The sequence below is a fragment of the Psittacula echo genome (assembly GCF_963264785.1).
Source record: "Psittacula echo genome assembly, chromosome: 1".
Classification (NCBI taxonomy): Eukaryota; Metazoa; Chordata; class Aves; order Psittaciformes; family Psittacidae; genus Psittacula; species Psittacula echo.
This window is the reverse complement of record NC_137735.1, coordinates 2,342,637-2,370,093: the sequence shown is the minus strand read 5'-3', so window position 1 is coordinate 2,370,093 and position 27,457 is coordinate 2,342,637. Positions and strand designations below refer to the sequence as shown.

Genomic DNA, 27,457 nt, shown 5'->3' with positions numbered 1-27,457 from the left:
GTATGAGCTGGCGCAGTGATTTCTAGGCAAATACAGCAGCAGTTATTTGGTCAAATGTTCAAACCCAACCTTGAGCATTAAAAGTTATTTCTTAAATGGTAAGCATATTGTTCTGCCATCTCAGCCCTAAAGCTATCCTGATGCTTTAAGTGTGTTTTAATCAGTGATTTATCAAAAGTGCAGGCTGTTAGGGCAGTTACGAGCACTGGACCTTGCTGAAACTCCACTTGTACAATGCACGCTCTCGTTTTAACTGCAGCCTGGCTGACTTGTTTGGCTGTGCTGTTTGTAATGTGCATTTGTTTTATAAGCACAAATACCCCCACAAGTGCGCTTAAACAATAAAGCCAAACGAGTGGATTTTATTTAGAAGGATTGGGTTCAGTGGGTTTGAAAAGCCAGAAGAGGGCAGCATTTATTTGTGAATTTGGAGTTCAGAGAAGGTGCATTGAAGAAGAAAAAAAGAGATGAAATTATATAAAAGAAGGTGGAAGAGAAGCTCCCCTTTACCCAGCCGTGTGCGCTGCAGTCCTGCGTCCTGCTCTGGAGCACGGACGTGGAGCTGCTGGAGCGAGGCCAGAGGAGGCCATGGAGGTGCTGCGAGGGCTGGAGCAGCTCTGCTCTGGAGCCAGGCTGAGAGAGCTGGGCTGGGGCAGCCTGGACAAGAGAAGGCTCCTGAAGGGGAGACCTTAGAGCAGCCCCAGTGCCTAAAGGGGCTGCAGGAAAGCTGGAGAGGGGCTTGGGACGAGGGCCTGTAGGGCCAGGCCAAGGGGAATGGCTTGAACCTGCCAGAGGGGAGACTGAGCTGAGCTCTTAGGCAGAAGCTCTTCCCTTGTGAGGGTGCTGAGGCGCTGGCCCAGGGTGCCCAGAGAAGCTGTGGCTGCCCCATCCCTGGCAGTGTTCAAGGCCAGGTTGGACACAGGGGCTTGGAGCAAGCTGCTCCAGTGGAAGGGGTCCCTGCCCGTGGCAGGGGTTGGAGCTGGAGGAGCTTTAAGGTCTCCTCCCACCCAAACCAGTGTGGGACTCTATACTTCACAGGCAGAATGTTAACTTCAAAATGCAGTTGCTGTGAGTTAAATAACCATTCTTTCTTATTTTGAAACAAGTTTTTACTTTATGTTGTTTTCTCTCTTCAACCTCAGCATGAAATATTCATGTAGTGGCCATACTTGTATAATGATCTGTTCTCCCCACAGGAGGGAAATTAAAACCTTTCTATTTACCCCATCAAAAATTCAGTTGTGATGACAAACTGGATGTTTCCATAGCAGATGTGTTGGTTTGAACAGCATGGTTAATCAACCCTGGGCATTGTAAGGTTTAGGCTTGGCTTAACCCTTTAGTTGGGAAGGAGAGGATTCTTTGTACTTTCAGACTTACTCATTTTTTCCAGTGCTTGAGCTTTAGTTAAAGATGGAGAAGAAGCTTAGAAAGCAAAACATTCCAGGCCTTCTGTTAATCCAGAAAAATATGTTTCTTGGCCTCACATAACTCACAACTTGATGGGTATAAAATTGCAAATTGCTGTCCAATTTTGCTTAGGTCTCTTATTAAGAACTGGAACCAGGCATGTTTGTCTCGGGAGTGATGCTGGGCTCAGTTAAACTCTTTGAGAAAGGCTCACATGACAGCTAAAAATGAAGTTCGACATCACTATTTGTATTCAATCCAGCCAGCTGGGTTCTGTTGTCTTTATTTATCAGCCTTCTTGAACAGAATTTTCTGCTGGATCAGGGGTTGGGGTCAGTTCTTTTACCCAATTAAACTGGGACAAAAATGAAGGAGGTTGTTCTTCTTTGCCCTCTGTATGTACTAGTTTGGGTTTGGGGGCTCTATTTTAGAGGTTTAGTCCATGGCACAGCAGTTTCATCTTGTATTTATCTCTTCATCGTGGGCTGCAGCGATAGGACAAGGGGTGATGGGTTCAAACTGAAACGGGAAGTTCAGGTTAGATACAAGGAAGAAGCTCTTCCCTGGGAGGGTGGTGAGGCACTGGAATGGGTTGCCAAAAGTAGGGGTAAATGCTCCATCCTTGGAGGTGTTCAGGGCCAGGTTGAATGGAGCCTTGGGTGACACGGTCTAGCGTGAGGCATCCCTGCCCGTTGTAGGGGGCTTGGAACTGGATGATCTTAAGGTCCTTTCCAACCCAAAGCAGTCTGGGATTCCATGATCCTATTAAAGAATCTTTTGAGTATTTGAAGGCTCTGCGGATCTTTACCAGCAGATTGACTGTTCTGTTTTAATAGCATAAATTGCATACAGCTGCCTCTGGGGTATAGGCCACCAAGGTGATGCCGTGCACTGCCCACAGTTTAAGTGATCGGAATTGGACTGACTTCTCCTGCTTTTGTTCCTTTGATTGCTCAGTGGCTTGTATGTTTCTTAGGTTGTTTCTTTTGCCTTGCTGCCTAAAGGGAGAAATTACCTGAGAAACCGAGTCAAAAATGAGGCAGAGCTTAGAAATGTTATGCTAATAGAAAAAGGGTGGAATAATCTCACATTATGTTAAAAGAGAAAAACAACCACAAATCCTAAAGCTATGATGAGTGAAGAATATGTTGAAAAACATGGATCTCTGCCCTCTAGGAACATAATTGCAATGGAAAAAGAAAAATATAAACCAGATAAGTCTCTGTTCTCAGTGATGCTGGTTTGGGGCAAAACTGCAAAGAAATCACATAGCAACAGCTACAACCGAACTTGTTACACAGTGAAAAATCCCACTAGTAATGAAGAAAAAGCAGCTCAAGTCAATGCTGTTTGGTTACACGTGATTGGCAAAAAGCTAATAACCCCTTCATCACAGTGCCCTGGAACTTCCCTTTGATGAGGTGTTTAGATGATGGAGCGGAGCCATTGCAGCCATCCCTTTTTGTCGCACTGTGGCAGCTGGGGTGAGGACCAAGCATTCTGCTTTGCGAAGGAAGATAACGCAGAGCTTCTCTATACTGATTCACTCAAGCTTTGCATTTTGGTGGTGGGTGGCATGGTTTCTCTATAGGTATTAAAGTAGATTTGTAGAATCATTGGTTGGAAAAGCCCTTTAAGCTCATCCAGTCCAACCACTGCCCCAGCCCTGCCAAGGCCACCACTAACCCATGGCACTGAGGCCTCATCTCCACGGGCTGTGAACACTTGCAGGGACGGTGACTGCAGCCCTGCCCTGGGCAGCCTGTTCCAATGCCTGAGCACCCTTTGGGGCAGGAATTGTTCCTCAGCTCCATCTGAACCTGCCCTGGTGCAGCTTGAGGCCGGTTCCTCTTGTCCCATCCCTTGTTCCTTGGGAGCAGAGCCCAGCCCCTCCTGGCTCCATCCTCCTCTCAGGCACTTGTAGGGAGCGATCAGGTCCCCCCTGAGCCTTCTCTTCTCCACACTGAACCCCCCAGGTGCCTCAGCCCTTCCCCATCACACTGTGCTCCAGGCCCTGCACCAGCTCCAGTGCCCTTCTCTGGCCCCGCTCCAGCCCCTCAATGTCTCTCTTGTAGTGAGGGGCCCAGAGCTGAACACAGGATTCGAGGTGCAGCCTCACCAGTGCCCAGTACAGGGACACAATCACTGCCCTGGCCCTGCTGCGGCACTGGTGGTGTTACAGGACAGGATGCTGGTGGCTTCTTGGGTGCTTGGGCACAAGCTGCTCATGTTCAGCCACTGCTGACCAGCACTCTCAGGTCCTTCTCCATGAGCAGTTTCCAGCCACTCTTCCCCAAACCTGGAGTGTTCCGTGGGGTTGTCATGACCCAAGTGCAGAAGATCCCGAGTATTTTGGGATCTTTCAGGAAGAAATGTGCTTCATAACTTGAGTCATGACTTATACTGAGAAACTATTCTGAGATGAGCTTTTATTTCATCCTAGCTTGTGACCGGTGGCATGTCCTTCCTCGCCCGGGTCTCCATCACGACGTGAACAGGTTTGGACATTCTGCTGTGCTGTACAACAGGTAAGGTTACAAACAAGCTGTGAGCTGTTGGCATTTCTCATGCCTCAGTAAATGTATGCATATTGATCAGTAACGCTGAGACCTGGGGCTTGAGGATCTTTTGCAAACCTCTCGAAGCTCCCAGGTCTTCACTCTTGTCGTGTCTTTAGTACTTACCTGTTCCTGTCTGCCCTTCTTCACTGAACTAAATTGTTTCAGCTCAGTTCTTTCTAAAATCTGTGGGGTTTTCCATATTTCCATTCCTTATTTATCTTGCAATTTTGTGATTTCATTTATTTCGTATTCCTATATTAGCTGCACTGGCAACGTTTATTTTCCCTCATGCTTTCTCAATCTGTCCCTATTTCACTTTACATAACTTATCCTATGCGATTTTTCTTTACGTTCATGTGAGGTACAGTATTTAGGTGAAATGATAGGTGAGGTTTCTGTTGTTAAGCATTACATCACTGTAATAATATCTGTGCTTTCAGCTGAACATCTGTTATTGTGTTTGAGTCTGTGGAACCAGGCTTGAGGAGTGATATTTCGTAGGAGTCTTTCGTTCTGGTTCCTTTATCCTTTGAGGATACTTTCTGTAAATCACTGACATTATTTGAAGCTCAGTTTAAGCCAGGCAGATAACTGTCACTGCCTTGGAAAAGAGGGCTTGCTTCTAGATACTCTTTTTGCTTCTGAAAACTCACTCACTACCTGCTTCCTTCAGTGTACTGCATACCAGCCGTACATTTACTTCTATGAAGGACAGCTAAGCCTTTGCATCAGTTCTTTTCATCCAAGAATAGGATGAAAATCATCTTAATACTTATTATTCAACCAAACCTTTTCAGTTACACTGACTCTTCTTCGCTCTCTTTTAAATGTGCATTTTGCAAACGTGGATGCACAGAGGCTTTTTGGCTGGCATTTTTGTGTAACTATAGAAATTTGCTGTTTTGCCTGAAGCAGTTGAGATATTAAAGAAGGCTTAAAAAAACCCCATCTTCCCCCTCCCCTAAGTGTTTTTTGGTTGGGGGGTTTGGTGGTGTTTTGGTTTTTCTTTTGGTTGACACAATGACTCTTTGCTCTGTGTCTAAGAGCCATGAAAATAACTGCTTTTGTCACAGCGGCGTAGGGAGATGTGGCAACACTGAGTAGTTTTGTCACAGTTTCTGCACGCTGGTTTAATGGTGTGAAACCATCTCCCTCATTTTTAGCTTTCCTCCCTCTCTTGCCACTGTTCTCTGCAGGAGGATCTTGCATCCCTGCAGCATTTCGTGTATAGTCGCACTGATGAGGTGCCACTCAAGAGGTTTGGCTGATGGGGAGGGTTGGTCCATGACCTCGGATAGGTTCGACTCTGTTGCAGCACCCTTGTGTTGAGGCTTTGTGGGTTCTCTGAAACAGTGGAACTTGCCTGACCTTTCCTTTAGTGTCTTCCTTACCCATGAGCTGTTTATTTGGATTTATACGTTTTGGAGTGTTGTAAACCACTTTGCTCACACCTTGGATCACACTGACCCGGAGCAGTGCGTGGTCTGCAAACACAGATGTGAGGTTTTATCCCTTCTGTTTTGTCTAGCACCATGTATGTGTTTGGAGGCTTCAACAGCCTCCTCCTGAGTGACATCCTGAAGTACACACCTGAGAAATGTGAAGCTTTCGACAACGAAACGGCCTGTGTGAGAACAGGTCGTGGTGTCAGATGTGTGTGGGTCAGAGTCCCCCCTCACTGCATCCCCTGGGAAATGGCATCCATCAAGCAGCAGCAAAAGGTCTTTGAAGACTGTCCTCCCAAGCCAGGTATGTGCCACGTTTCTCTTTCCGAAAGGCGTGTAGGGTCCTTTTCTTTCCCAAATTCTGCCCTATATTAGTTGTATGCCATTATCAGACCAAGTGTAAGATGATGGGGTTGTGCTTCCATACATGCCCTGGGAGACCTTCCTCTGACCAAGTGCCTGCAGTGATGTGGATGTGTTTCCATCTCTCACTCCTCCTGAAGCTGCTTGCTCATTGGATTTGTTTCCTACCATACTGCTTGTACTTACCTTCCCCATCCCAAACAGACATCATCAGTCAGGAATCAAGCCTGGACCATTGCTCTGTAGATGTTTACTCCAGGAACTGGCCTTGTGAGAGGCAGCAATTCGCTGCTGGGCACCATGGGGCAAGGGAGGCTGATTTGGGTCCTGCAGCGTTATCCCATGCTCTTCAAGACAGGAAACAGGAATAGTGTTTTAAAAAGTTACTTTATTTTTCTTTCTATGGTGCTATAAGGATAAGGGCATACAAAAAGAACGCTTGTTTTAAGGTCCAATGCCTGTGTTCTCCCTTATGATAATTTCTACATAACTTCTCAGCGCTTTATCCTGATGCATTCCTTGCTTTGAATTGAATTATACGAACCTTGATTCTGGAATAGATGGCAGCCTTTAATTATTTAATAGAAACTGATGTAAAGAGACGTTGCTTTGATAGGCTCTCAGTGTACAGTAAATTTTCACAATGCACACTCAATAAGCCATTGGAAAGATGAAGTGGAAAGTTCAGGCTTGGCATGAAAATGCTCCATGTAATCGAAGGGCCAGGCTTGCTGCAGCGTGATGGGAGATGTTCCCTTTCCTTGTGGATTGTCTTCTGGCATCGTTTGCATGGGCATTGACTGAACGTGCTTACACGTCTTGGTGCATTTTGTGGTGGTGGTTTACTGCTCCTCAGGCACTAAAACTGATGGATGCTGCAAATGAATGTGCTTTTCTATCAGTTCGATCACATGAGAGCATCTGATTTACCAAGTAGCTGATAACGGAAAATCCACGGGCACTACTGTTTGGTTGTATCTGTTGCTGTTTGTAATCAAGTTCTTAGAGCTCTGTCAGGAAATGCCTGTTTTTGGTCATGCAGGTTTTTTTCTTTAATAGCTGTAGACAGTGAAAAATGTGATCAGATTACAGACTGCTATAGCTGTACAGCCAATACAAACAACTGCCAATGGTGCACTGACCAGTGCGTCTCAATACAGAACAACTGCACAGAGGAACAGGTAAAGTCTCTCTAATCCTTCTGTAGTTTAAATGAATTTGAAATAGCAAATGGCCATCTGTCAGTATTATGAGCCTTGTTTTGTTATTTCTTGCTCTAAAACTGGTTTCCAGTTGGTCCATGGGCTTTTGGTGGGACTCTTCCCCTTATGTTGGGAGGATGGCCACGGGTAGGGGAAGAGGTGGAAGTTTCATGATGGTGTGGTTATCAGTAAGGCACTTCAGTTGGGTTTGCTATTAGTAGAATATTCCTTAAGGAAAAACTTAACTTTTTGTACAAGCTCTGGTAAAGATAATGCATAATGGTGGCTTGGGGAAATACCTTGGATACAGAGCACAGGCTATGCCCAGTGTCACAGCTTTTGAACACATAGGTTGCTTTGTAGGTCTGAACTGTGAAGTTTAGTGTAGTGAGGATGGCTGTTATAAACTGGCATTGTTTGGATGGAAAAAAGCCTCATCTCTGCTATTTCTTGTAGGTTCCTATTACTGTCTACGACAATTGTCCAAAGGATAACCCTGCCTATTACTGTAACAAAAAGACAAGTTGTAAAAGCTGTGCCATGGATCAAAACTGCCAGTGGGAACCTAGGAATCAGGAGTGCATCGCTTTACCAGGTAGGTACTGCTTGTATTTGTATAAGAAAACACTTCAAATTCACCCAGTCCAAAAGTGGTGGGGCTTTCTACTGTTACTTTTGGGGTTTTTACCTCCCATATGTGTAATATTTAGTGCTAAGCTGGAGTAAATAATGTTGCTCAATCATAGCAGCTTTAATATGAAACTTTATTTCCAGTCAAGCCTGATGGAATATTTTTCAGTCCCAATTGCCTGAAGAGGAGCGTGATCATTTGTATAATTATAAGGCTGTATTTCATCTCTCTCTTTTCATTTGATGAAAGTGGCACTGTTGATATAATAGGCTTCTGCAAGATATTAGATTTAATAATGCATGCTATTTAATTTTAGCAAGTAGACTTGTGCAAAGGCGTAATGGCACATACTGGACGAATTAGCTGAGTAACAGCTAAAGTGTGTAAGGGAAGTTCTCTTATTAGAGTGTTTCCAGTGGGAGATCATAGGAGTAGAGTAATAGTCCCCCTGTAGTAAGTCTTTTTCTTCTTTCCCCGATAGCTGGGAAATAAATGTAACATCTTCAGTGATTAACGTTTGGAGTTAATAAAGAACAGGGAAAGGGGAAAAACCAACCCAAACAGGACCTTTTAATGGGCATGGAAAGCCTTTCCCTGGTAACTTCTGTAGGCCTGATGTGTGCTAGTATGGAGGAGTGAAAAAATGAAGGGACTTCGGAGAATCCCAGAATCCCAGCCTGGTTTGCGTTGGAAGGGACCTTAAAGCTCATCCAGCTCCAACCCCTGCCACGGGCAGGGACACCTTCCACTGGAGCAGCTTGCTCCAAGCCCCTGTGTCCAACCTGGCCTTGAACACTGCCAGGGATGGGGCAGCCACAGCTTCTCTGGGCACCCTGGGCCAGCGCCTCAGCACCCTCCCAGGGAAGAGCTTCTGCCTAAGAGCTCATCTCAGTCTCCCCTCGGGCAGGTTAAAGCCATTGCCCTTGGCCTGTCCCTACAGGCCCTTGTCCCAAGCCCCTCTCCAGCTTTCCTGCAGCCCCTTTAGGCACTGGAGCTGCTCTCAGGTCTCCCCTTCAGGAGCCGTCTCTTGTCCAGGCTGCCCCAGCCCAGCTCTCTCAGCCTGGCTCCAGAGCAGAGCTGCTCCAGCCCTCGCAGCATCTCCATGGCCTCCTCTGGCCTCGCTCCAGCAGCTCCACGTCCCTCTTGTGCTGCTGCCCCAGAGCTGGATCAGGGCTGCAGGGGGGGTCTCCCCAGAGCACAGCAGAGGGGCAGGATCCCCTCCCTGAGCTGCTGCTCACGCTCTGGGGGTGCACCCAGCACACGGGGGGGTTCTGGGCTCAAGCGCTCACTGAAGCTGGGTCATGGGGAGCTTCTCCTCACCCAGCACCCCCAGGTCGTTCTCCTCAGGGCTGCTCCATCCACTCTTCACCCTCTGCAGTTTCTCAGGAGAGCCATGAAAGTGAGAAAACCATCTTTTAATGAGATAAAGAGCTTGGTCTTGTTTAATTTGGTGTAGAAAAGGGGGTGACTTGATCATAGGTGTAAAAAGCCCATCTGAAAAACTGACACTTGAGAGCTTTTCAATCTGTTAAATCTAAACCAAGATGTTAGAGCTAGACATCAGCTCTGCAGAAATTCACACTGAATATGTCCATCAGGTTTTCTGTAAGGGAAGTAATTATCCCCAAAGCATAAGGAGTTCTTTAGTAGCAGGGATGGCTGCGCTCAATACGAAGCAGGGAGTAATCCTGCAAGTTGGAAGCTGTCGACAGGATTAGCCCATCAACCCTCTTCTGTTGCTTGGTATCCTAATAACTGTGGTTGAATGAGTGGCTTTAAACCATCAGCAAAACACTCATTTGCTTTCCTCTGCTTGCTCTTCTACAATGGTTTTACTATGTGATGTTGAAACAAGTGCTTTGACCACCTACTGCAGATAACCAAGTGCTGATGTCGCACTTCAGCTCCCCTAAACAGCTTCCCTTTTCCTCCGGGATTATCCTACATAGATACTCGTGAGCATGCCAATAAGTCATGCTCATGGGATGGGGCTGGAGGTTTTATTGTGGAAGGGTTCCTTCAGTGCTTTATATGTCGTGAAGGTCACTCGCATCTCTTGTTCTCCCCTCTAGAAAACATCTGTGGAACAAACTGGCATTTGGTTGGCAACTCCTGCTTGAAAATCACAAACGCAAAGGAGACCTACGATCACGCCAAGCTGTCCTGCAGGTCCAACGGTGCTTTGCTGGCTTCGCTCACGACGCAGAAAAAGGTGGAATTTGTTCTCAAGGAGCTGCAGAAGATGCAGTCGTCGGTGAGTGTTTCTCTTTTCTGTCCCCTGCGTCATTAAGCTGTGAGTGCGGAGAAGTCCTTGCTGTGGTGTTGTATGCTCGGTGCGGAAGAGACGTCCCTCTTTGGTGCAAAGGACTGATCTGTCTTTAGAAACTGAGCATCCCCTCTGGGTGCTTTTGAACCGAAATGGTAGAGAATGTAAATGGGGAAGATAAATATAAACACGCACTGTGCCTCAGAGGTACCGCATCTGTAATGGAATCACACACACATGTCTCTTGTGGTGATACGCGACTGCGGCAGGGCTCCTCTCGTGACTTGTACACAACAGTTGATAAATAAAGGTCCCTTTGGGGCACCGGAGGTGCTTCATGTAAAGCATTTAAAGTTGTTTATTCTGCTTAGAAAAGGAGCTGTGTGAAATGTTGGCTTCTTACACCGCAGATCTACATGGCTTATTTGGAGTTGTTTAGCTTGGATTTAGTGGCAGGTGCTTTTTTGTCAGAGGCGCTGAGAAGCGAATTGGAATCTGTCCCTCTTTATGCATCAAGAAAATAAATACTTATTTATTTCCTGGTCCCCAGCAGAAGTTTGGAGGTTTTCAGGGCAGGTTGTGTAGGTGATGCTAAAGCCCTAATGAAGAACGATGCTGGGTGGCTTTGCTGAAAACCTGGGTTAAGCTGCAGAGCTGCTGAGGCTTCACTGCACGTCAGGCTAACTCCTCATGGGTTCCGAGGATGCTGTGGGCAGGGCTGGCAATCAGGGAGAGCTTTATATTGGGAAAGATTGGGCAGTAGGAAGGAATTCTTTACTGCGAGAGTGGTGAGCACAGAGGAGCTGTGGCTGCCCCATCCCTGGCAGTGTTCAAGGCCAGGTTGGACACAGGGGCTTGGAGCAAGCTGCTCCAGTGGAAGGGGTCCCTGCCCGTGGCAGGGGTTGGAGCTGGATGGGCTTTAAGGTCCCTTCAAGCCCAGATCATTCTGTGATTCTATGATGCAGTGAGAAATGAGGCTGGAGGCAGTAGCATTGCTGCTTCCCACAGAACGCACTTGAATACTAAAGAGCAATATTCCCCTGTTGAAATGAAAACATTCCCTGCTTTGATACTCTTTGTAATTTTCAAGTGGCATTTCAACAATTACGGGGTTTTAGAGGGATTTCAATTTAGCCATAAAAAGGTAAGGTGAAATTCAAGGAAGCTTGCTTGTTAAATCTTTTGTAAAGAGGGGAAGTCAATCCTGGGATGCAGTAGAAGTGTGTGGTTCGAGCAGCTCCAGGTGTTTCTGGATATACCAGTAGTTAAGTGTAGTGTAAATCCCTAAAGACACATGGCAACCCTTGCCTAATAGTGTTTGAACCAGTACACTGGGGAGAAAAAAGCTGATAATCTACAGCTTTTGATCTTCTATATTGTCCTTTAGAAAGAGAGCCTTGGAAATCTAAGGAGACTGTAAGTTCTTTTTAGTGGGTATCAGTAGGGAGTGTTTGTAATGTGGGAGATACAAGGAAGAAATTCTTTACTGTGAGAGTGGTGAGGCACTGGAATGGGTTGCCCAGGGAGGTTGTGAATGCTCCATCCTTGGCGGTGTTCAAGGCCAGGTTGGATGAGGCCTTGGGTGCCATGGTTTAGTGTGAGGTGTCCCTGCTCATGGCAGGGGGTTGGAACTGGATGATCTTAAGGTCCTTTCCAACCCTGACTATTCTATGATTCTATGATTCTAAAATGCCTGTGCTAAAATCCAGCCTGTGTCCGCTATGTGAACTTGTGCCACTCACTGGCACGTTGTGACTGTTCTAGGGGGAGGTTGTGGTTTGCAGTTGCTCCTTTAAATAAGCTGTGTGTAGAGGTTTTGGGATAGTATCTGTAATATGGGTAATAACACCAGTGCCTAAAGGGGCTGCAGGAAAGCTGGAGAGGGGCTTGGGACAAGGGCCTGTAGAGGCAGGCCAAGGGGAATGGCTTTAACCTGCCAGAGGGGAGACTGAGATGAGCTCTTAGGCAGAAGCTCTTCCCTGTGAGGGTGCTGAGGCGCTGGCACAGGGTGCCCAGAGAAGCTGTGGCTGCCCCATCCCTGGCAGTGTTCAAGGCCAGGTTGGACACAGGGGCTTGGAGCAAGCTGCTCCAGTGGAAGGTGTCCCTGCCTGTGGCAGGGGTTGGAGCTGGCGGAGCTCTAAGGTCCCTTCCAACACAAACCAGGCTGGGATTCTGTATCAAACGAGTTAAACTGCCTTTCCCCAATATAAGTATGCTAAAAAAGAGATTGCCAGTAGAAATAGCTGTGTTATGAGTTCTTCATATGGAGAATTTTATTACCAGCAACACAAATTCAAATTTGCCCTGCTCTGTCTCTCCACCCATCCATATATGCATGCTTGTAAAAAGCAGAGGTCTCCCAGTCAGACTGTAGAGTTAAGTAGATTGTATCATTGAAATTGTACAGGGGACAGCTAGTTTTCTTCCTCATGTCAAACTGTAGCTCCTGAATTTCTTTTCCTATCTCTAGCCATTTATAGGAGGCAAAAACATATAAAGAGCAATGAAACTTGCTGTTAATGTCAGCCAGTGTGAAGGTTTGATTTGCTCTCCTCTTGGTTCAGATAACAAGAAATTTAGTTAGGAAGAGAACCAGTGGTGTTTCCTGCAGGATTTCTCTGTCTCTGGCATTTAATTCTGATAGCACTGGGAAACAACTACTTCCCTCATCTGTTTTTGCAATACCTAACCTGGCAAAGTTGTTATGAGCATTATATGGTGATGTGTATTTTCTTTTCATACCCAAGGTAATAAAACTGAGCATTACATCTACTGTTCTCCTTTATTTCTAGCCCAAAACTTTGACTCCATGGGTTGGCCTGAGGAAGATCAACGTGTCTTATTGGTGCTGGGAGGACATGTCCCCCTTCACCAACAGCCTCCTCAAGTGGCTCCCCAGCGAACCAAGCGATGCTGGCTTTTGTGGTTATTTAGCTGAGCTTTCCAATGAGGGCCTGAAGGCAGCAACGTGCATCAATGAGGTCAACGGCAGTGTCTGCGAGAGGCCAGGTGATGGGATCCAGCTCGTGTGTCTCATGGGAGCAGGGGGGCTGATACATATTTATATGTCCTATAGAGAGTAAAGAGGATCCCATTCATTAGTTTAAAACTGACTGCATCGTGATGGGTCCAGAGAAGGGCACTGGAGCTGGTGCAGGGCCTGGAGCCCAAGTGTGATGGGGAAGGGCTGAGGGACCTGGGGGGTTCAGTCTGGAGAAGAGAAGGCTCAGGGGGGACCTGATCGCTCCCTACAAGTGCCTGAGAGGAGGATGGAGCCAGGAGGGGCTGGGCTCTGCTCCCAAGGAACAAGGGATGGGACAAGAGGAACCGGCCTCAAGCTGCACCAGGGCAGGTTCAGATGGAGCTGAGGAACAATTCCTGCCCCAAAGGGTGCTCAGGCATTGGAACAGGCTGCCCAGGGCAGGGCTGGAGTCACCGTCCCTGCAAGTGTTCACAGCCCGTGGAGACAAGGCCTCAGTGCCATGGGTTAGTGGTGGCCTTGGCAGTGCTGGGAATGTTTGGACTTGACCATCTTAAAGGTCTTTTCCAACTTGGCTGATTCTGTGTTTCTATGACATTGCCAAAGAAAAGTGGTTCTGGAAAAGTGTCTTGTGTAGGTATTTCGTGCAGGAATTGGAGATCTTAAATTTGCCCTGTTAGCTGTAAACTGCTCCACGCACATTATAGTTTAATTATTTTTATCTAAATTGCATACCTGACTGTGACATTTAGGTTAATTATAGCATGGCGCAATCTCCCATTTATAAATGAAATAAATCCAAGCTACTTTCCAACTGAACTCCCCCTTCTTCCCTCCCCTGCTCCGTAGCCAGAGGAGGATTTTATCAAACTTTGAAATGAATTGGGCAAAACACTTTGCAAATGTGAGGACTTTGACAAAGAACCCCTGTGCTTTGGGGAGAAGCCTTCAGGTGTCATTGGAACCACCTCTCTTTTCCAAGGGCTTGGTCTGTTACCTCTCCATCATAGCTGATTGTTTCTGAATACCTCTTTAAGTTGTAAGAAAGCTGGCTGACTGCATGGGATTTCTACAATTCCATGTAATCGGCCACCACTTCAAATCATTCTCTGTGGAAGAGCAGGATGCAGATCATGGATGTGGAACCTGGCCTCAAAGCCTTGTATATTTGGACTTGCAGCACTGTGAATTCAGTTAAGCTTTAACTTGTTTTTTATGGGCTGAGAACAGCCACTTGAAATGGTTGATAAAGCATTGGCTCACAGCAGAAACTCCTGAGTTAGAGCTGCTTTCAGTGCTCATTTTCTGTGTGGAACTGATCAAATAACTTTAACACGTCCCAGTGTGCTCACATAAGAAGTGGGATTCCTTCCCAGCGCTTTGGCTGGGAGGATAGCTAAGGAGACCATTTACAGACCTGCAGACAGATTAAGACCACATTCATACACCATTTAAGTTGTTTTCTGCCCACCTTAAAAAGGTATTAACACTTGGAGGATGCATAAAGAGGGAATATTTTGCAGTACATACTGCATTTCTAATATTGACTGTCGAAAAGCTATCTCCAGCTCCATCCAGCATCACCGCATCCCAGAGGAAGTGTTTCAGATCTATGATACTGAACTGTTTTTCATCCCGAATATTAGTCAAGGCTTTTTATCTTCTGTCTTTCCATTTTGGGGCTTGTTGCCTCTTTCTTTCTGGGGGAAAGCTGACTCTTGTGTGTGCGTCTCCTGCAGCTAACCACAGCGCCAAGCAGTGCCGCACGCCCTGCGCCCTGCGGACCATGTGCGGGGAGTGCACGAGCGGCAGCTCCGAATGCATGTGGTGCAGCAACATGAAACAGTGCGTGGACTCCAACGCTTACGTGGCCTCCTTCCCCTACGGACAGTGCATGGAGTGGTACACCATGAGCAGTTGTCCACGTGAGTAGTTGCTTCTGCGTCTTGGTGGGTGGGATGGAGTCGTGTGCCTGCTGACATGTCATAGAATGGTTTGTGTTGGAAAGGACCTTAAAGCTCCTCCAGCTCCAACCCCTGCCACGGGCAGGGACCCCTTCCACTGGAGCAGCTTGCTCCAAGCCCCTGTGTCCAACCTGACCTTGAACACTGCCAGGGATGGGGCAGCCACAGCTTCTCTGGGCACCCTGGGCCAGCGCCTCAGCACCCTCACGGGGAAGAGCTCCTGCCTAAGAGCTCATCTCATTCTCCCCTCTGGCAGGTTAAAGCCATTCCCCCTTGTCCTGTTGCTCCCTCAACCTAATGCTCACACTCTGGGGGTGCAGCCCAGCATGCAGGGGGGTTCTGGGTTCAAGCACACACTAAAGCTGGATCATGGGGAGCTTCTCCTCACCCAACACCCCAAGTCCTTCTCCTCAGGGATGCTCTCTTTGTATGCATTCTTTTCCAGCCTAGAGCTGTGCTTGGGGTTGCCCTGACCTAGTACCTTGCCCTTGGCCTTGTTGCGCTCCATGAGGTTTGCACAGTCCCACATCTCCAGCTTGTCCAGGTCTTTCTCGATCCCATCCCTTCCCTCCAGTGTGATGACTGCACCACACAGCTGGGTGTTGTCATTAAACCTACTGAGGGTGGTAGCAGAAGTCATCAAACCGCACATCAGTCACAGTGAAAATCCATTGGACAGAGGTGACAAGTGCCTGACCCCAAGAGCTCCGTGTGTCCACCTCAGTCCTGCATCCTGTAAAGCATTAAGTGGAATTATGTCCCAGTGACGGGAACTATCAGTTAAACTAAATGGCACACAGTGAAGGCTTTCATGTGAGATGATGAAACCTCCTCTTCTTGTTTTACATGAAGTACTTGTGTCATTATTTGAATTCCCATCCTTCAAATTCATTGTTGTGTAATTTCATGTGATTAATTGCTTTTGTAGCTCTTCTGCATCTCTTTTATTCACATACGGTGCCATGTAATTTAATATTAGACTGTCAAATCCAGGTTAGGGTTTACAGGACTGATTTATTCGGAAGTATTGTCCACATACAGCCCAAAGTAGGAATTTCTAACTTATTTTAAATGAATCATTTCCTTTTTACCCTTTAGGTTGATGTGAGCAAAGTGCCCGAGATTGATGGTGCTTTGGAACGTTGTATTTTGGTTTCAAATTAGGGTGAAATAGCCTAGAAGTTTATGAACAGCTTTAGAAGTTATTTCTCTTTGAGTCCTTTAGGAGCAGTGTGTGGGCAGGAGAGTTGGGAAGGCCAGGAGTGTCTGGATAGCCTAGGGAGAGGAGTGCGTATGATCCCCAGGAGGGAAGTTGGGCAGTTGGAGATGCTGCATGTGCTCCAGGAACTTCTGGAAGGTGATGAGGAGAAGCTGAAAAGTGTTGCCAAATCCAGGAAGTTAGTTTCAGGTAACAGTCACGTGAGAGTGAGAACTGCCCGTGTTGCCAAAGGTCAGGAGCTGGAGGAAGCATCAGGCAAGAGATGCATGATTTCAGTAGGCTGAAATAATGGAAAACAGTGGTTTTCTACTACTTTTTGTCTTAAAGGCAAATACTGTTTATTTAAACATTACCGTTTATTTACTGTGCGCTCACAGCCCAGAAAGCCAACCGTATCCTGGGCTGCATCAAGAGGAGCGTGACCAGCAGGTCGAAGGAGGTGATCCTGCCCCTCTGCTCTGCTCTTGTAGGACCTCACTTGGAGCATTGTGTGCAGTTCTGGTGTCCTCAACATAAAAAGGACATGGAACTGTTGGAACAAGGCCAGAGGAGGCCACGAGGATGATCAGGGGACTGGAGCACCTCCTGTATGGAGCCAGGCTGAGAAAGTTGGGGCTGTTCAGCCTGGAGAAGAGAAGCTGCGTGGAGACCTCAGAGCAGCTTCCAGTGTCTGAAGGGGGCCTGCAAGGATGCTGGGGATGGACTCTTCATCAGGGACTGTAGTGAGAGGACAAGGGGTAACGGGTTCAAACTGAAACAGGGGAAGTTTAGATTGGATCTAAGGAAGAAATTCTTTCCTGTGAGGGTGGTGAGGCACTGGAATGGGTTGCCCAGGGAGGTTGTGAATGCTCCATCCCTGGCAGTGTTCAAGGCCAGGTTGGACAGAGCCTTGGGTGCCATGGTTTAGTGTGAGGTGTCCCTGCCCATGGCAGGGGGGTTGGAACTGGATGATCTTAAGATCCTTTCCAACCCGAACTATTCTATGATTCTATGAAACATGAAGATGGAAGACCAAGAATCTGAAATATCTTTTCTAAGATGGGGTGGGGAAAGGAATAGAGAAACTTTTCTATATGGAAAGAATTTGTCACCACTGAAGTACAATCCCATTTGAGAAGGGAATGGTGAAAGAATGGGGATGGCTTTTCCCTGATACAGTTGATTGCTAGGCCCAGGGATCTGCGTGTGGCACTCTGGGCCTCCTAAGAGAGATTTGATTCTCTATTTGTATTCTGTGCATTTTGGCTCAATAAATACTTTCAATAGTAGCGTGGGATGTTAGAGCCTATGGTAAGAAGAGACAAAGCAAGTAAACAAACTGGTTTTTAGCCTTTGCTTCCAGATGGCTGATTTTATCATCTGATGTGTTGTACATCAGAGATCTTTTGTAGCTGGGAACATTAACCTCTGGCTTCAGTGGGTGGTGTGCAATGGTTAGAAAAAACCTGTACGTGTGTATTGTGTTATGTTCATAACATCCAGCTCCAGCCCCCTGCCATGGGCAGGGACACCTTCCACTAGAGCAGGATGCTCCAAGCCCCTGTGTCCAATGTGACCTTGAACACTGCCAGGGATGGGGCAGCCACAACAAACATGCTGATATGAATGAATATATATATGAGTATATCTGTATATACTCGTTCAGGCATGTAAGGCTCAGACAAGGGGGAATGGCCTTAAACTGACAGAGGGGTGATTTGGATTGATCTTAGGCAGAAGCTCTTCCCTGTGAGGGTGCTGAGGCGCTGGCCCAGGGTGCCCAGAGAAGCTGTGGCTGCCCCATCCCTGGCAGTGTTCAACTAGTAGGGGGTTGGAACTGGATGAGCTTTAGGTTCCTTCCAACCCAAACCATTTTATGATTCTGATATATGTGTTGCTGTGAATATCAGAATAAATGTTTAGAGATTTGGGTGGCATAAATGCTTAAGGTCACAAAGGACATCGAAGGGTTTCTGTGACCATTCTTGTCTGTGTTTTAGGCCAGTGATTTATGCCACAATTTGATGCTTGATTTTGTCTTTATAGCTGAAAACTGTTCAGGTTACTGCACGTGTGCTCACTGTCTGGAGCAGCCTGGCTGCGGTTGGTGCACAGATCCGAGCAACACAGGCAAAGGCAAGTGCATCGAAGGCTCCTACAGAGGTCCGGTGAAGATGCCAACCCCATCGTCAACAGGCAAACATAGCTTGGAGCCTGTCCTCAATGTCAGCATGTGTCCTGTGGAGAACAACTATAATTGGTCCTTTATTCAGTGTCCAGGTAAATGAGCAGTGTTTAATTGTTCAGGCAATTCAGCCATGGCAACAATTAAATGCGAGGGGAGAGACTGTTTCAGACTGCTGTGTTGTCTGTGTTTCCTCCTGTTCATGGAGCGAGGAAAAGAAGGAAGACAAAGGAGGGAGGAAAAGCTTGGAAGACAAAGAAGGAATAACACATTTTGAGGTGGAAGGAGTTATGCAAGTGTCTGCAGGGGAGCTGAATGAAGACTTGCTATGCATTACTGCAGTGAAATGTTCCCTTTCCCTACAAACCTGTACTGAGTTTAGCAAACTTTAGTTTGCTTATTTGGCTTAGGGTTGTTGGAAAACAAGGCAGTTCTCTCTCTGAAGGGTGATTTAGCTGTTAGTAATGCTCAGGGGGATTCTGAAATAACACTTTTGACACCAAACGTATGGAGTGAAATTACATGGGCTGCTGCTAAAGCCTTTCTTCCCCAGTCCCCTTTGTAAATCTGTCTCACCGGCTGCTTCCCATCCTGTCTTTCCAGTATGCACATAATGTTTTAGAGTTCAGTTTTCCATGTATTGCTTTAAATATCATGTTTCCAGCACACACCTTTATGAGTTCATGGGTCTCTAGCAAGACTGCAAGAACCTCTTTGGGAGGTGTGTGAAATGGTTTCATTCAGGCTCTGCAGAACCCAGAGCTCTGAGGATCTAATGAACCACTATGAGCACAGATACTCATCCTTTCCTCTTCCCTGCAGCCTGCCAGTGTAACGGGCACAGTAAGTGTGTCAATGAAAGCATCTGTGAGAAGTGTGAAAATCTGACGAGTGGCAAACACTGTGAAACTTGTATCTCAGGCTACTACGGTGATCCTACTAATGGAGGAACATGTCAGCGTAAGTGATGCCTTAAATCTTCCTACGCTGAAGTCTTTGGTGTTTTCTCCCTTTACTCAGTCCTCTGTTATCTTAACCAAAATTGTACCCTGATAATACATGATGTCATTCCTGCAAGCAAAGCACCATCCTTGTTTCTTCAAATGAAAGATAGGGAAACTGCTTGATGAAATTCTCTTTGACTTCATTGCATGAGATAAAGATTGTTTTTTACTGTCCTTCGTAAACTTGAGATGACCACAGTGAAACAACTGTGATTTTTAGTGGCTGACAGTCTCATTTTGAAAAGAAACACTGTTAATCCCCATGTCTTGAACAAATTTCTGCTTATCTAAATCCCACCTTCTATTACATTTGGTTAATGTGTTGTGTGCTTATTGCTGTAATTGTCTGTGCATAAAAGGCTTGCCATATTGTACGGAGGAGTTGGCTGGATTTCAGCTGAGGATTAGGTGAACCCTTGTTAAAGTTGCATTTGAAGTTTGTCAAGTGCTTTGGGGCTCTTTGGCACGAAGAACTTGTTGTGGTTGTGCAAGATCCAGTTAAGAAGCAGGGAAAAAATCTTTCTTGAGGGAGCAGTACAGGTAAATAGTGAGAAATGAGCATGAGGGATTGGGAGTTTTGCCCTTGAACCTTGCAACATTATTCTGAATTACTGTGAATTTTGTAGCTGTAGCATGGGGAGATGAGTTGTAAACCAGAATCCAGCTGTGATGGGTGATGTACAGATGTATAGGAAGGTGCTTCTTACTTGGAAGAGCTTTAATGGACTGTAGTTAGGTGGAGTGATATAATTCATAGAATCCCAGCATGGTTTGGGTTGAAGGGACCTTAAAGCTCATCCAGCTCCAACCTTCCTGCAGTGAGCAGGGACGCCTTCCACTAGAGCAGCTTGCTCCAAGCCCCTGTGTCCAACCTTGGCCTTGAACACTGCCAGGGATGGGGCAGCCACAGCTTCTCTGGGCACCCTGTGCCAGCGCCTCAGCACCCTCACAGGGAAGAGCTTCTGCTTAAGAGCTCATCTCAGTCTCTCCTTTGGCAAGGTTAAAGCCATTCCCCCTTGTTCTATCCTTGCATGCCCTTGTAAAAGACCTCATTTAGTCCAGGGCATTGCTGGAAATCAGTGCTGCTTGAGTAGAACCTCCGGGATCATTTCAATATCACATTCTAGAGACATCCCAAAAGCAGCTCTGCTGCTTCCTCACCGTGTAACCCTCAACCTCCTCCTCCCTGGCTAGATACAGCAATGGAAAAGGTAGAACCAAAATAACATCGTTCACTGTCAGAGTCATATCAGTACTTCCATGTAAAAGAGTGTGGATGCTTTTTAGGCATCCCAGAAGAAATAAGGGAACACAATTAATGAGGAGACATTGAAGACTTTGAGTTGCTCCTTCCAAGTGTGGAGACAATCCAGTAGAAAATACTTGGAGATACATGAAATTCCATTGACCTTTTGGATGAAGATGAGAGTCAGTAGCTAGAGCATGAACATCCTGTTTCCTAGAGCAAGAGCATGTTGGTGGCAAATGAGGCAATGAAGAGCCTTCAAGTGGACGCATTTGAGGAGGGGGTTGAAAAGATCACAGACAGGGATGAGGCTGCTTTGCTGAGAGAAAAGGGTGTTGCAGTAGCTGGGATATGAAATTACAGCAGGCAGCACAACAACACAGCTGCAAAGGAGAAGGTGCATCTCTGGTGCTTTATTCCAGAGCATTATCTGCAAGATGAAATACTGCTGATACATGTAAACTCATTTTGGGTGAAGATAATTTGAAGTGCGGGAGTGAATAAATTGAGGCTGAGTTGGCCTGAGAAGAGACACAATTCTACTCAGAGCATTCAGGTTTAATCACTGGATCGCAACGCGCCTTTTGATATTTGTTGCTTTTCTATGTGTATGGAAATTGAGAGTAAGTTCCTTTGGACTCTTTCGCGTGAGGGTTGTCCAAACCCAGTTTATTGTAGAGATAATGAATGATAGACCAAAGTCATCCAGATGCCTGAAAAAGAAATTAGAAAATGTGTTGAGAGACTGTGGAACAGCATTCATTCGTTATCTGATGAAACCAGCAGCTCATGTCAAAAGTGCTTTGCTCTCAAGTGCTTTGGGCCCAGGGTTTTAATTTGCTGTGATTTAACGGTGTTTACTGTGAAGGTGAAAGAGTGAGGAAAACAGGAAGCTGGGCAGAAAGACTGAGGTGGGTTGGAAGAGGGAAAGCAAGAGGAAACCGTCTGTCTGATGCAACCAGAGCCACTGCTGCCCATTTTCCTTGATGAGAAGGTTTCCAAAGGGCAATTCCTCACATAAGGAATGGTTGATGGGCAGCAAAGCCAACTCCAGCTTTTTCCCTCCTCCAAGCCCATTTCCCTCCTTCCTTTCCCATTAATGATGTGCTGATTCTGCTCGTTTTGTGTATTCTATGTCAAGTGTTGTGTGTTACACTGTTTTTAGAGTCTATGGTCACATCTGTGCTGGAGATGGTTGTTGGTACCCTCCACCCCGATGCACAAGCATCTGTGTGTTTGTATGCTGAGTGCCTTGTGTGAGTCCTTGTACTTCGAGGTGTAGATCTGTAGCATCAGCCCAGTGGCCTCAGCAGCATGGGGACCATAAATGTCACAGAATGATAGCATCATTAGGGTTGGAAGGGACCTCTGGAGATCATCTGCTCCAACCCCCTGCCAAGGCAGGGCCACCTAAGGCAGCCTACATAGAACGTGTCCATGGTGGGGTTTGAATGTCTCCAGTCAGGGAGACTCCACACACCCCCTGGGCAGCCTGTGCCAGGGCTCTGTCACCTTCAGCGTATAGTTCTTCCTCCTGTTGAGGTGAAGCTGCTTGTGTTTTATGGCCATTGCTCCTCATCCTGTCGCTGGGCGCTGCTGAGAAGAGCCAGCACCATCCTCCTGGCACATACCTTTGAGATATTGATCTGCATTGATGAGATCCCCTCTCAGCCTGCTCTGCTCTAGACTAAACAGACCCAGCTCCCACAATCTCTCCTCATAATAAAGATGATCCAGACCTTTGCTCATCCTTGTGGCCTCCGCTGGACCCTCTCTAGTAGCTCCTTGTCTTTCTTGTACTGAGGAGCCCAGACTGGGACACAGTATTCCAGATGTGGCCTCAGCTGGGTCGAGTAGAGGAGGAGGAATCACCTCCCTTGACCTACTGCCACACTCCTCCCAGTGCACCCCAGGATACTCTTGTGTCTCCTGGCTCAAGGGCACACTGCTGCTCATGGTCAACCCCTCATCCACCAACACTCCCAGGTCCTCAGCTGGACTGCTGTCTTGTAGGTCAGCCCTAAAAATCCTCAAAAACCCCATCCTCAAGAGTAATATCCTCAAACTAGCATCCATTTCCAGCATTAATGTTTGGTATTCCCCATTCCATGAGGAGTCTGAGTGACACTGTTATGATAGCAGCTGCCCTTCTAACAGGTTAGGCCATGCAGAGCTGGAAGTAGTGGTCATGGGTTTCAGAAGCCAGGGGAGGAATAAGAAGAGTGGATGGAACAAGTTGCTTTTTCCTTCTGCTCTGTGCACCAGGTGAATGCTGCTGTATCCCTTGTGTTGAAAACATTTTGATAAGCTGCAGTCACTTCTCTGGAGGAATTGGTTGCATATCATCATGGGCATTGGTGTTTGCCGAGCTGGGCAGATAATAACTAAACGGGAGGTAAATCACTCCTCTGCAGTTGCTTTTAGGTAGTGTCCAACGTAGAGGAGCGTTAATCGGGAAGAGCAGGAAATGTAGCACATCAAATGTAAAAATAGCTGCCAGGGGCTTTCTCTGCATTCAGGATTTAGAATTCTTCTGATTAAAGTTTCACAGGAAAATATGTTAGGGGTAGATAAGGAAGTTATTTGCAAGAGAAGGGAAGGCACTATTATGCCTGAAATCAGATTGCTGCGGCGGCAGCGCTTCTGAATGCTTCTGTGGAGCGTGTGCTGGTGGCCCATGATGAGCTATAGTGCTGTGCTTCTGCCTGCTCTCTGCTGCCAGGTTGGCCTTAGAGGATGGTCAGGGCACTTAGAGTGGACAAATGGGATTGGTCGGTGGGTGATGTGGTTGCTCTTAGGAAGCTAGACCATTATGACTGCAGGAAGAGGAGCAGTGATCCCTGTGAACATCTTGGGGTGAGATCTTGACCCATGGCTTGGGAAGAAGGTGGTAAGAGACTCACTGTGAGGTGGTTCGTTGTCAGACCATGCTTCACAGTCATAGGATCAGAGAAAAGTTTGGGTTGGAAAGGACCTTAAGATCATCCAGTCGCACCCACCTGCCACAGGCAGGGACACCTTCCACTAGAGCAGCTTGCTCCGAGCCTCATCCAGCCTGGCCTTGAATGCTGGCAGGAATGGAGCATTCACCACTTCTCTGGGCACCCTGTGCCAGCGCCTCAGCACCCTCACAGGGAAGAGCTTCTTCCTTATATCTAACCTGAACTTCCCCTGTTTCAGTTTGAACCCATCACCCCTTGTCCTATCACTGCAGTCCCTAATGAAGGTCCCTCTCCAGCATCCTTCTAGGCCAGTCAGAAAGCTGTTTCCAATAATTCTGGCTTTCTGCTCTGGCATCAGACTCTGGAGAGAAATACTCGTTTGTAGACTCCAGTATTTAGTACCTCTTGTCAGTAGTTTGTTTCCAAACTCCATAGTTGTTTGAAAAGCCATGGGAAGATTTCTCTTTGGGCATATTCTAGTCCTTTAGTCAATGATCTCCAGTTACAAGGCTTCTAGGAAAATGCAGGAATAAATAGACTGTTGTTTTAAGTAGAGATCTTGGAGTGTTCATTCTTGATAAGCGTGTGGTTATCACAGGGTGATGAAGCATTAATATTAGTGCTCGAGATACTGTGATCTGCATCTGAACATCATGAAACTCAAGATTTCTCCATGTTGTGCTGTATGTTAACGTTGACTGTTGGTCGGGTTTCACCTTGCTTACCTTTAGCGGAGCGTAAGGAAGGGAGTACAGAGCATCCTCAATAGTATGAAGGGTTGTTTTTTTTTGAAGGGCCACTAATGAGAATTGTGTTTGCTTCACGGAATACAATTATTTTGTCAAATCTCCCTTCAGTCTACTTGTTCCCACAATAGGCCTTTATGCTTCTACCTATTTTGTTCCGTGTTGCTGCTAGGAAACCACTCATCCACATCTGAAAAGCACAATTAAGTGTCCCTCATACAATAGAGCTTCCATTACATGCCAGTATAAAGAAGACATCAAAAGAGTTCATAAAATAAGCTTCAAGGTTGGCAAGGATATTCAGGATGGGTACTTCATGTCTAAGAATCTGCTGGTACATTGAGTGGCTCGTGTCTTCTTAATGAGAAGGCATATGTCTTCATAACAAGGAGGTTTGGCAGCCTTTGAAGCATACTATTTCCAGCAAGCTCAGGGACACCAAATGAAGGATCTTCTCTTTATGTACTTTTTCCCTTCTTATATTGTATGCTCTCCCATGCAGAGCTCAGATGACTGCATCTTCCAGTTTGTTGGTAGAACAATGTCTAGAAGGCCTTCTGGGAAAAGTTGTTATATCCATTCTTGTAGTTACAGTGAACATTATATCCAAGACAACTGCTTGTGTTGGTTTTGTTGTTCGTTGTTGGTTTGGTTTTGGGGGTTTTTTTGCATGTGCTTCCTCTACTTCTTTATGAGTAAAAGGCTTAAAGTGTATCAATGGTAGCAGCTTAATGTTAATCGAGAGTGTTCTTTTGAAGCACATCTCCCTTACCTCCCACTGTCATACCTTGGTTTGCACCTCAAGCAGGCTCAGAGCATAGGAGCTGGTCTGTCTTGGGCAGGACACAAACCTGATGTAGTCTAGGGGCGGGCTACTTTGCTTCTACCACAACTGAGTGGCGCTGAGTTCGTGAGACCAGGCTAAAGCTCAGACACATTGGCCATGTGCCTCGAACCACTAACAGCGTGGTTTCTTAGCACCATCCACTTTATACTGCAGGTACATTGACATTGTTGATAATGCCATTGTTTTCTAAAAGGCCTATTTGTCTCCGGAAAAATCCCTAAAAGCACCATGAGCTTTGCTTGATTTGCAAAAACAGTCTTCTCTCAAGAGCTTTGAGTTTGACTGAAAAGTGTTACCAAGCCCCAAACTATTCCAAATATTGGCTTTTTCTTTCCGGTTATAGAACCATAGAATCATAGAATAGTTTGGGCTGGAAAAGATCTTAAGATCATCCAGTTCCGATGCCCCTGCCATGGGCAGGGACACCTCACACTAAACCATGGCACCCAAGGCTCTGTCCAACTTGGCCTTGAACACTGCCAAGGATGGAGCATTCACAACCTCCCTGGGCAACCCATTCCAGTGCCTCACCACCCTCTCAGTAAAGAATTTCTTCCTTAGATCCAATCTAAACTTCCCCTGTTTCAGTTTGAACCCGTTACCCCTTGTCCTGTTGCTACAGTCCCTGATGAAGAGTCCATCCCCAGCATCCTTGTAGGCCCCCTTCAGACACTGGAAGCTGCTCTGAGGTCTCCACGCAGCTTCTCTTCTCCAGGCTGAACAGCCCCAACTTTCTCAGCCTGTCTCCATACAGGAGGTGCTCCAGCCCCTGCTCATCCTCGTGACCTCCTCTGGACTTGTTCCAACAGTTCCATGTCCTTTTTACGTTGAGGACACCAGAACCGTAACAGAACTTTCACTATCTAACAACAAGAGAGGAAGTTAAGTAAACTTTGAGGCTAAAAAACAGAGTCTGATCATGATTTCATGCAAAGCATCAGTCCTGGAACCTGCACTAACTCCATTTTGATGCACGGTTCTATTTCTGGCTGCCTTCTGCATCACAAAGAAACCAAAGAGCACCAAATGGGTTTTCATATCCACTTCAGTTGTTGATGTCTCTCAGTTTGGCAACTAAAGGACTGAATTGCTATGGAATCAGTGTCTTTTGCTTCATTCAACATTGCATCTTTTTCTCCCTCTGCTCAACAGCTTGCAAGTGCAATGGCCACGCGTCCGTCTGCAACACAAATACAGGGAAATGTTTCTGCACCACAAAGGGAATAAAAGGAGATGAGTGTCAACTGTGAGTTCATTTCACTTTGTTATTTGAAATCAAAAGGCTGTGCACATACTGGCATGGAACCCCTGCATTTTTTAATCATTGTATTTGGGATGTATCTGCTGCTCTCTTCCTGCTGTCAGTTGACTGACTCCATTGATGGTGCAGCCGGCCATGCTTCCCCCGGGGGCATGACATAAACAAAATGATTTCCTGAAGATTTGCATTTTTAAGAACATTTCACCCAGGAATGACATGCAGAAGGGATGGGGCGAAAAAATAATGCCACCAGCCTTACAACCTATACACAGAATGATAGACTGGTTTGGGTTGGAAGGGACCTTAAAGCTCCTCCAGCTCCAACTCCTGCCACAGGCAGGGACCCCTTCCACTGGAGCAGCTTGCTCCAAGCCCCTGTGTCCAACCTGGCCTTGAACACTGCCAGGGATGGGGCAGCCACAGCTTCTCTGGGCACCCTGGGCCAGCGCCTCAGCACCCTCCCAGGGAAGAGCTTCTGCCTAAGAGCTCATCTCAGTCTCCCCTCTGGCAGGTTAAAGCCATTCCCCTTGGCCTGTCCCTACAGGCCCTTGTCCCAAGCCCCTCTCCAGCTTTCCTGCAGCCCCTTTAGGCACTGGAGCTGCTCTCAGGTCTCCCCTTCAGGAGCCTTCTCTTGTCCAGGCTGCCCCAGCCCAGCTCTCTCAGCCTGGCTCCAGAGCAGAGCTGCTCCAGCCCTCGCAGCATCTCCATGGCCTCCTCTGGACTTGCTCCACTTCACTTTATCCCTCTAATTGCTATATTTTTATGGTCTGTGCACTCTGATGCTGTTCTGGGGGAGTGTAAATATACCTGAAATAAGAATTTGACGTTCCAGCCTTTAAATGGAGCAGTTTGAGAGCAACAAATGTGCTGGAGGGTTCCCTGTAACAGAACAGAGATGCTTTTAGCGTAATGTTAGTTGAAATAATTTCATTCCAAATAATTTCATTGCCAGGTTTATTTTTAAAGGCTTGTTCACATGAGTAAGCGTTTATAGGACTAGATCCTGGAATAGCCATAAATGTAAATGGAGACTTTAGGGTTTGAGTGTTTTAATCCAGTTCTGTGCATTGTGAAGAACTAATCATGGAATTGCAGAATGGGTTGGGTTGGAAAGGACCTTAAAATCATCTAGTTCCAACCCCCCTGCCATGGGCAGGGACACACTATACCATGTGGTTCATACATTCCAAATGATGCAAAGGTTAA

At 46.6% G+C, this 27,457-nt stretch overlaps 1 protein-coding gene across 1 annotated transcript in view; it reads left to right on the top strand.

Annotated features, from left to right (window-relative positions):
* Nucleotides 1–27,457, top strand: part of ATRN (attractin) — a gene marked incomplete at both ends in the record, with an annotated part of 172,601 nt that overhangs the window by 70,571 nt on the left and 74,573 nt on the right. The window contains 10 exons of the mRNA XM_080619602.1: nucleotides 3,854–3,938; nucleotides 5,500–5,720; nucleotides 6,839–6,960; nucleotides 7,438–7,576; nucleotides 9,685–9,866; nucleotides 12,671–12,887; nucleotides 14,598–14,783; nucleotides 18,067–18,300; nucleotides 19,028–19,165; nucleotides 26,143–26,236. Of these exons, the coding sequence (XP_080475728.1) occupies nucleotides 3,854–3,938; nucleotides 5,500–5,720; nucleotides 6,839–6,960; nucleotides 7,438–7,576; nucleotides 9,685–9,866; nucleotides 12,671–12,887; nucleotides 14,598–14,783; nucleotides 18,067–18,300; nucleotides 19,028–19,165; nucleotides 26,143–26,236 (1,618 nt within the window). The remainder of the gene's footprint in view (nucleotides 1–3,853; nucleotides 3,939–5,499; nucleotides 5,721–6,838; nucleotides 6,961–7,437; nucleotides 7,577–9,684; nucleotides 9,867–12,670; nucleotides 12,888–14,597; nucleotides 14,784–18,066; nucleotides 18,301–19,027; nucleotides 19,166–26,142; nucleotides 26,237–27,457) is intronic.